Source organism: Xenopus laevis, chromosome 8S, assembly GCF_017654675.1.
Source record: "Xenopus laevis strain J_2021 chromosome 8S, Xenopus_laevis_v10.1, whole genome shotgun sequence".
NCBI lineage: Eukaryota > Metazoa > Chordata > Amphibia > Anura > Pipidae > Xenopus > Xenopus laevis.
The window spans coordinates 29,501,242-29,510,416 of NC_054386.1; the positions used below are offsets into that span (position 1 = coordinate 29,501,242).

The 9,175-nt window shown below is 52.9% G+C and overlaps 1 protein-coding gene across 1 annotated transcript; it reads right to left on the reverse strand.

Annotated features, from left to right (window-relative positions):
• Positions 1-1,496: 1,496 nt before the first annotated feature.
• On the reverse strand, positions 1,497-8,659 carry ppp1r26.S (protein phosphatase 1 regulatory subunit 26 S homeolog). Its single transcript, XM_018232586.2, has 2 exons — positions 8,405-8,659; positions 1,497-4,964 (listed from the first exon to the last, which is right to left on the reverse strand). Exon 2 carries the CDS (start codon positions 4,910-4,912, stop codon positions 1,592-1,594), a length of 3,321 nt encoding a protein of 1,106 aa, XP_018088075.1. The 5' UTR covers positions 4,913-4,964; positions 8,405-8,659; the 3' UTR covers positions 1,497-1,591.
• Between the last annotated feature and the right edge of the window lie 516 nt (positions 8,660-9,175).

The window sequence follows — 9,175 nt, forward strand, 5'->3', positions numbered from 1 at the left end:
ATATAGTAACTGACATGATAATTGCAGACGGGGTGGATTTCAATCCAGAAAACGCATTGGATGCCATTAAGCCAAGGCTGCCGTCGCGGTTGGGGAGAAGTTTATACTGGCCATAAAAGAAACTAGTTATCAAGTATCTGCCTCCGTATGTACATAGCTACTCTTTGGAAGCGGACACCGAGCTAAATAAGTTTTCAAAAATAAGCTTCATTTAAATGACAAAAAAAAAACAATTAAATGTTAAAATCAGTGCATACCAACGCTTTCCGTTGCCAAGGGATTTGGCATTGGAAAGAGAAGAGGAAAATATTTTATACAAACGAAGTTTGAAAGCTGAAGTTTTACGTTGCCAAGAAAAGAAGAGCAAAATACAATTGGTTAATTTATTTACACGAGATTGTAATTGACTAAATGGGATATGCCGTCCGTAAGCATCTGGAATGTACGAGTACACGTGGAAATACCAGAAACAAAACGCAAAGGCCTACCCCGCGGGTGAGATATAATCATGCCTGGTATAATCTCTGCGGGAACAGAACTGCTCCTGCAGAAAGGTCGGAATTGGAAGTGATCTTTGAAGAGATACGGTCATAAAAACTTGAAATTCTGCTGTTCTATGCAGATCTTTAAAGTGCAAACGTGAATTTTATTTGAAATTCATTTTTTTATTTAAACTTAACACGTTGTTTTAGGGGTGAATGGTGGGTTTTTTGGTGACAGTATCCCTATAAGATCATCAGAAATTTGCCAGCATTTCATTCCAGCAAAACAAGCCTGACAAAAGGAAGCTTTTCGGAATATTAAACATGCAACTTCATTAAAGCGATGGGCAGTCTCTTATAATACAGTTTATAAAGCCCATGCAGTTTATAAGGGATCATATATCAACACCTGGGGGCAATTTATGATCAATCTGCTTTTGGATTCCTTAAAAATTAACAAATGGACGCATTTTCCGAAGCAGCTTTAAACAGTCGAACACATTAATTTCCTATGGAAATCAAAAAGGATTGAGACGATTACTTTACCAGCTGAGACCAGTGTGAAAAATAATTTGATAAAATGTAAAACCCTTGGTTTTTCACCTAGTAGATGGGGATGATAAATCAACCCAGTTTGTGTTTTTTGCCAGAATTTTTTTTAAAGAAAAAATAATAGTGATTTCCAGGATTTTCGAAAAATGCTGGGAATCACTAGTAACACAAGGAAAAGCAAACGTATGGTGAGCAACAAAATCCTGCATTGACAACAGTGCGAGGCGTACTAAAAAATACAAAAAAGACTGAAAATCATTATTCTGATAGTTGTTAAAAAAAACAAATTCATGCTACCGCACCACTTTGTCGGATACTGGGCATGAAGAGCAAAAATAAAATGATATACAATTCTAAAAAATATTTTTTGAGATAAAATTACACAAACTCTAATGAGGGGAGGAAAAGGGGGCAGGGGATCTTTATAAACAATCTGTGCATTATATGCGATAACAAGATGAGTAACGCCATGTCATTTATGTCTTATCTTTCAGGTATTTACATCCTATACAGCTACAAAATTGATATGTGGCAAAACAACAACAATAAAAAAATAGTTACACGTTTTTGCTTTCTTGTAAATTTTTGATTTCCTTCATATTTTTAACAGAGTCTGCCACTAAGTCGTGACTGGCTGCCTCGTCAAGGTTTGTTCTGCCTTCCCTTTCTAAGCCCTCTCTCCCTGTCTTAAACTCTCTGCTTCTGGTAATGAAGAGAGGTGGGTTTGCTGCATGACCCGGCATGGGTACCCTACTTTCTGCACTTTTCTGTTGATCAACTGACCGCTCACTTACGCACGGAGGTTTCTGCATGTTCACCTGGCAGTACTGAATGCTCATTAAATTAATCCCTGTTTCATATGCTGTGGTGTTAATGGGGAGACGCAAGGAAGGAGAGTTCTCTTTAGACACTTTCGTGGTGAGCAAGTACAACCCAGAGCGGACAATGGGAGCTTTGGGAATGATGTTAATGGTTGGCAAGTCTTTTGATCTGTCCAAGATAGGCCCCTTCCTGTCCAGTGGTGGGCAATTAGCCAGCCGGGAATTATGCACCATGCTTTTGCAAATCTCGGTGGCTAATTTAGACGGACCAGTATTTCCTACGTTTATTAGAAGTTGTTTTTCAGTGCCGGACACACATTTTACACCAGCCACAAAATTTCCTGCAATGGGCAAGTGCTGGGGGCTGCTGAGATTGGCCTGCACAATCACCCGGCTGGGAGCAGTTGGAAGGCACTGCTCGATGGGTTTAATGATACTGTTCTGCTCTAATAAACATTCTTTTTTTATTATGAAACAATTCGGTGTACTCTGGGGACTCATTGCTGTTCTGAGGGAATTCAACGGTCCTACAGGCAGTAGACTTTGTTTGCCACAATGTAGCGGTAATGGCTGAACCGCAGTGGTCTGTGAAGTGGCTGAAGCAGAAATGTTTTTACACTTATCAGGTTGAAGTACAGTTTCAGGTGCAGGATCTAATACAACTGCCTGTTGCGGATATATAGTTTGGGTATTTATTTCTATTTTAGGCAAGGGGCATGGAATAGGAACAGCCTCGTTTTGTGCTGCTGTAAGCGCCGCTGACTCTCTCGCTCTTTTGGCCAGGAACTTCCTGATCTCCTGCTCTATGCTGTCATCGCTATCCACAGAGCTGCTATCCTGTGCATCGTGGAAGGCACGTGTTTTGCTGCTAGGCTCATCGGAGGCACAAGCTGGCATATGTTGACCATCTTTATTACACTGGGGAGGAAAAGAAACCGATGGAACACTTCTCTCCACTGCCTTTTCCTCTCTTCTTTTCTTTGACTTCTCAGGAGAATTTTCCTTTGCAGTATTGGAATTTAAAAGGCAACTTTTGATGAATGGTGGATTTATGGGAGGTTGTCTGGAGTCCTCGGATATCTCGAGTGGCTTGCTAATGGTTTGATCAAATCGGACTCTCTTCTTACACTGAGACTTACCATCTTTAGGACGCTTTTTGCATTTCCTTTTTGACTTGAGCAGATCTTTTATGGCGGTGTCTAGATCTTCGTCACTGTCCAAGGAACTGCTTTTATCTCCACGAGAATAGCTTCTTGCCAGTTCATGGGATCTCCCTCTGCCCCTGTTTAACGCTGTTGAGACCTCAAGAACCACAAGACTTTCTCCAGTTCTCATGTTCATTTCTGAAGGTGCAGATTTAGCAGATAACTTACCACTGCTCTGTAATCGCTCATCTGGCTGTGGCTGCTTATTAAACTCTACATTAGAACCCATTTTATCCGAGGGAAGAGTTTTTCTCATTAAATCCGATTGTATTGCCTTGGCTTTTTTCTTGTGTGTGAGAGAAAGCTTTGATTTTGAAGACAAACTTCCAAGTTCGGGACTAGTTTCCATTGTTGACTCCTCTTTAACAGGTGGAAAGCCGGCACCATCCTCCTGGGCCTTGCGAGCCAAAAATGTCCTTATTTCTTGCTCTATGCTGTCATCACTGTCGACCAAACTGTCACTATCAGACTGAGGTTCAGGAGGAGGTGGGGGAAGCTCTGCAGGAATCACATTAGTGCTTTGTGGTTGAGAAGGCAGGATTGCTTTAGAAATGTCAAGTATTGCTTCTGCACACAAAAGCTCTGTAGCAGTCTCCGCTCTGCAAGTTGTTTGAGCACCAGTTTCACGCTTCAAACAGCTATCCTCTCTGGATAGGAATGGTCTCTTGCTGAACAGAGGCTGGCAATTTGAGATATCCTGGAAGGCAGCAGGTTTGCTATTCAAGCTTTTTCTTTTCCTGCTTTCCAAATTTATCTGCAAATCAGCCAGGGTGGAACTTTTTACTTTCTCTGGTGTGATGGTGGGCGTTACCCCTTGCCTTTTCTTCTCCAACTGATAAAGCTGAATTGCTTCTTCGATTCCATCATCGCTGCTTGAGTCTGAAAGCTCTTCCATTACAATTGATGTGGATTTTTGAGACGGAGCGCTTGTCTTGGCGTTCTGCTTTAGAAAACAGGCATTTGGTTGTGTTTTAGAAGTCTCTGAGCTAGGTCTGGGGCATTTAGAATCTGAAGCATGTTTCTGCAAAATCTCAGACCCTCCTTGGTTCGAGTTTTGCTTTTCTGAAGTCTTATTGGTTTTAAACGTTGGTTTTGCCGGAGCTTCGATGCGAGGAACTTTAGGTGGTGAACTGATGCTGGTCTTACTATTTTGCTGTTTTTTCTCATTAAGGAATTGCTCAATTTCTGCCTTGATGCTCTGCTCAAAGGAGTCATCACTGCTCACACTATCGGGGGAAGAGCTTCTTTGCAGCTCTTTCAGTCTAAAGCTATTGCAAGTGTCACTTGCAGTAACCATACCGACGGGACAGGTATTGGCTGCAGAGATGTTCTGAGGGTCTTTTAGCAGAACTTCATGCCCAATGGAAGTGCAGCTCTTTGTGTTGAGCCCTTCGTTAGATGCTTCACCGGTACCTTTCTTTTTAAGGTACTCCTGAATTGCATCCTCTATATCTCGATCTACAGAGTCATCACTATCCGATTCCAATGCCTGAGGGCCAAACTCCAAATTATCATCTTTATTATCTTTGAACTCAGCAGTGGCCACCAGCGTAGCACTCTCTCTTGGGTGTCCCTTGAGCACAGTGGCATGAGTCTTCAGTCCTCTTTCGATATTAAAATCCCCCTTCCTATTCTCCTGCATAATACCCTCATATTCCACGGTCACTTCAAGAGAAGACTCATTGCTTGGGAGATTGTTGCTAACGCCCTGGATTTGTGTGGATAGAGCGGCCCTGGAAAGATCTTCTTCAGACTCAGAGAAGCTGACGGGTATTCTACAAGTTGTGGTCTGCCCAAATGGTGCCCATTTTGTTTGGAAAGTAGCCAGAGGAGGGACATTCACAAGAAACATTCTAGCAGAAGAAGCAACTGTCTGAGTGAGCCGTCCCGTGCATGATCATATCCTAAAAAAGATAAACACATGAGATAGGTGTTACGCAGAAAGCAAAGGACAACAATGACGTATTTATCCGTTTATCCGAGAGGACACAGCTTGATGGTTAGCACAGAGCTGGTGTACATGACACACAAATTCCATGACTTAACACGCAATCCCTCAATACTTTATACACTCTTGATAGCAGGTGCAGGTTATCTACCAGCAAACACTTGACTGGTACTACAGTCTCCGCCAACATTTCACCCTCCTGAGAGACAATAACCAAAACAAATTCAGGGACTCTAAATGAACTAGTATAGAAAATATGATTCTCATCTTATTCCTACCCTGATAAACATTGCCCAGTCTGTGTCTCCCAGGTGTTCCAAATAGGAAGCTAGGATCTGTAATCCAACAGCAAGAGTGCAGAAGCAGATAAGACACCCCTGCTTTACTTGATGCCCCAAGAACAAGACCAATGGCTGATTCTTACTTCCCCCTGCATTGTATGCCCATCCCATGCCCTGAAGGCTGCCATTCTGGTTTGGATTGGTACAGATCAAAGGATGTTGGGAGTTGTTCAAGAGCAACATCCAGTGGTAAAGGAGTTATTGCTGGCACAGGGGGGGGGGAAGCTACTGGGCTGGCACGGGGGGGGAAGCTACTGGGCTGGCACGGGGGGGGGGAAGCTACTGGGCTGGCGCGGGGGGGGGAAGCTACTGGGCTGGCGCGGGGGGGGGAAGCTACTGGGCTGGCGCGGGGGGGAGCTACAGGGCTGGCGCTGGGGGGAAGCTACTGGGGCTGGCGCTGGGGGGGAGCTACAGGGCTGGCGCTGGGGGGGAGCTACAGGGCTGGCGCTGGGGGGGAGCTACAGGGCTGGCGCTGGGGGGGGAAGCTACAGGGCTGGCGCTGGGGGGGGAAGCTACAGGGCTGGCGCTGGGGGGGGAAGCTACAGGGCTGGCGCTGGGGGGGGAAGCTACAGGGCTGGCGCTGGGGGGGAGCTACTGGGCTGGCGCTGGGGGGGAGCTACAGGGCTGGCGCTGGGGGGGAGCTACAGGGCTGGCGCTGGGGGGGAGCTACAGGGCTGGCGCTGGGGGGGAGCTACAGGGCTGGCGCTGGGGGGGAGCTACAGGGCTGGCGCTGGGGGGAGCTACAGGGCTGGCGCTGGGGGGAGCTACAGGGCTGGCGCTGGGGGGGAGCTACAGGGCTGGCGCTGGGGGGGAGCTACAGGGCTGGCGCTGGGGGGGAGCTACAGGGCTGGCGCCTGGGGGGGAGCTACAGGGCTGGCGCTGGGGGGGAGCTACAGGGCTGGCGCTGGGGGGGAGCTACAGGGCTGGCGCTGGGGGACTACAGGGCTGGCGCTGGGGGGGAGCTACAGGGCTGGCGCTGGGGGGGAGGCTACAGGGCTGGCGCTGGGGGGGAGCTACAGGGCTGGCGCTGGGGGGGAGCTACAAGGGCTGGCGCTGGGGGGGAGCTACAGGGCTGCGCTGGGGGGGAGCTACAGGGCTGGCGCTGGGGGGGGAGCTACAGGGCTGGCGCTGGGGGGAGCTACAGGGCTGGCGCTGGGGGGGGAGCTACAGGGCTGGCGCTGGGGGGGAGCTACAGGGCTGGCGCTGGGGGGGGAGCTACAGGGCCTGGCGCTGGGGGGGAGCTACAGGGCTGGCGCTGGGGGGGAGCTACAGGGCTGGCGCTGGGGGGGAGCTACAGGGCTGGCGCTGGGGGGGAGCTACAGGGCTGGCGCTGGGGGGAGGCTACAGGGCTGGCGCTGGGGGGAGCTACAGGGCTGGCGCTGGGGGGGAGCTAACAGGGCTGGCGCTGGGGGGAGCTACAGGGCTGGCGCTGGGGGGAGCTACAGGGCTGGCGCTGGGGGGGAGCTACAGGGCTGGCGCTGGGGGGGAGCTACAGGGCTGGCGCTGGGGGGGAGCTACAGGGCTGGCGCTGGGGGGGAGCTACAGGGCTGGCGCTGGGGGGAGCTACAGGGCTGGCGCTGGGGGGGAGCTACAGGGCTGGCGGCTGGGGGGGAGCTACAGGGCTGGCGCTGGGGGGGAGCTACAGGGCTGGCGCTGGGGGGGAGCTACAGGGCTGGCGCTGGGGGGGAGCTACAGGGCTGGCGCTGGGGGGGAGCTACAGGGCTGGCGCTGGGGGGGAGCTACAGGGCTGGCGCTGGGGGGGAGCTACAGGGCTGGCGCTGGGGGGGAGCTACAGGGCTGGCGCTGGGGGGGAGCTACAGGGCTGGCGCTGGGGGGGAGCTACAGGGCTGGCGCTGGGGGGGAGCTACAGGGCTGGCGCTGGGGGGGAGCTACAGGGCTGGCGCTGGGGGGGAGCTACAGGGCTGGCGCTGGGGGGGAGGCTACAGGGCTGGCGCTGGGGGGAGCTACAGGGCTGGCGCTGGGGGGGAGCTACAGGGCTGGCGCTGGGGGGGAGCTACAGGGCTGGCGCTGGGGGGGAGCTACAGGCTGGCGCTGGGGGGAGCTACAGGGCTGGCGCTGGGGGGGAGCTAACAGGGCTGGCGCTGGCGGGGGAGCTACAGGGCTGGCGCTGGGGGGGAGCTACAGGGCTGGCGCTGGGGGGGAGCTACAGGGCTGGCGCTGGGGGGGAGCTACAGGGCTGGCGCTGGGGGGAGCTACAGGGCTGGCGCTGGGGGGAGCTACAGGGCTGGCGCTGGGGGGAGCTACAGGGCTGGCGCTGGGGGGGAGCTACAGGGCTGGCGCTGGGGGGGGAGCTACAGGGCTGGCGCTGGGGGGGAGCTACAGGGCTGGCGCTGGGGGGGAGCTACAGGGCTGGCGCTGGGGGGGAGCTACAGGGCTGGCGCTGGGGGGAGCTACAGGGCTGGCGCTGGGGGGGGAGCTACAGGGCTGGCGCTGGGGGGGAGCTACAGGGCTGGCGCTGGGGGGGGAGCTACAGGGCTGGCGCTGGGGGGGAGCTACAGGGCTGGCGCTAGGGGGAGCTACAGGGCTGGCGCTAGGGGGAGCTACAGGGCTGGCGCTAGGGGGAGCTACAGGGCTGGCGCTAGGGGGAGCTACAGGGCTGGCGCTAGGGGGAGCTACAGGGCTGGCGCGGGGGGGGAGGAACTACAGGGCTGGCGCGGGGGGGGGGGAACTACAGGGCTGGTACCAGGGGCAGTAGGGGCGTATTCTATACAGTTGGATGTCCAGTCAGTGCACACGGGGAAGTTACAGGGCCCTATTCCATACAGGTGGATGCCCTGCAAATCCCAGCATCCTATGAAGGGTCAGGGCCTGCTGTGAGTTGGTCAGGCAGTATCTGGGGAGCCAAGGATACAGGGAGTTCTAACTGGTACCAGGGAAAGAAAGTAAAGCTGCAGCTCTCCCCCAGCGGCCTTGTCAATGGGCTACACGCTACAGGAGCAGCAACAGGAGGAGGAGGGAGGGGGAAGAGGCCCGCTGGGAGCTCCTCCCTGGCACAGAGGCCTCGGTGCGTGCCCTACTCCAGCCTTACACTCACCCGATGGGAAGAGACAGTCCTAGGACAGGAACCGGCTCCATCTCTTGGTCGGAGTCCGTCATTCAGTCAGTCTGCGGCGTGGGAAACGGTGAGATGTCCGTGTGGAGGTGCCAGGCAGAGACAAGCGGACTCAACCCGCACCCTTCTGCTGCCGCCTGTTCTCAGGCCCCGGACACCAGCACGCAATCCTACGCTCGCCTTCCCGTGCGGCCGCGCGCACGCGCCTCCTTAGCAACGCATCGACGCACCCCCCACCTCCCTGCACGTAAGGGCACGAACTCCAGAGCTATCCACGCAGCTTGGCGCCTCACCGTTACCATAGCAACCGACTCTTCCTCACTACAACTCCCAGAATCCCATCCGCTTGCCTACCTTGTGCGAGAACTCTGGGGACTGTAGTATCGCCCTTCTTAGCGCAGCTTTGTCTTTCAGGAACATAAACCATTATACTGGAGCTAGCTATTGCTGAAAGACATCTCCTAGCCGCACTTAAGCCCATGTAGTTGTTTCTCCAGCCACATATGAACTACATCTCCCACATTCACTTGAGACTTGTCCTGGACTGACTGACCCTCTGGCTGTGGTTAAGGTGAAACTGTAGTTCAGCAAGAGCTGGTGGCTCCCCAGGAATGACATGATTCGGCCTCTTTTTTACCCTATATACAATACAGGCCTTGGTGGTCCCCTCTGGCATCACTCAGCAGTTTCTATTGCCTGCTGGAATCACAATCCGCCCATTAATTCTTAAACGGGCTGTTCCCCTTTCAATTA

Bases quoted from the DNA above. Each gene is read 5' to 3' on its own strand.
- ppp1r26.S (XM_018232586.2), bottom strand. From the start codon at position 4,912: ATGTTTCTTGTGAATGTCCCTCCTCTGGCTACTTTCCAAACAAAATGG.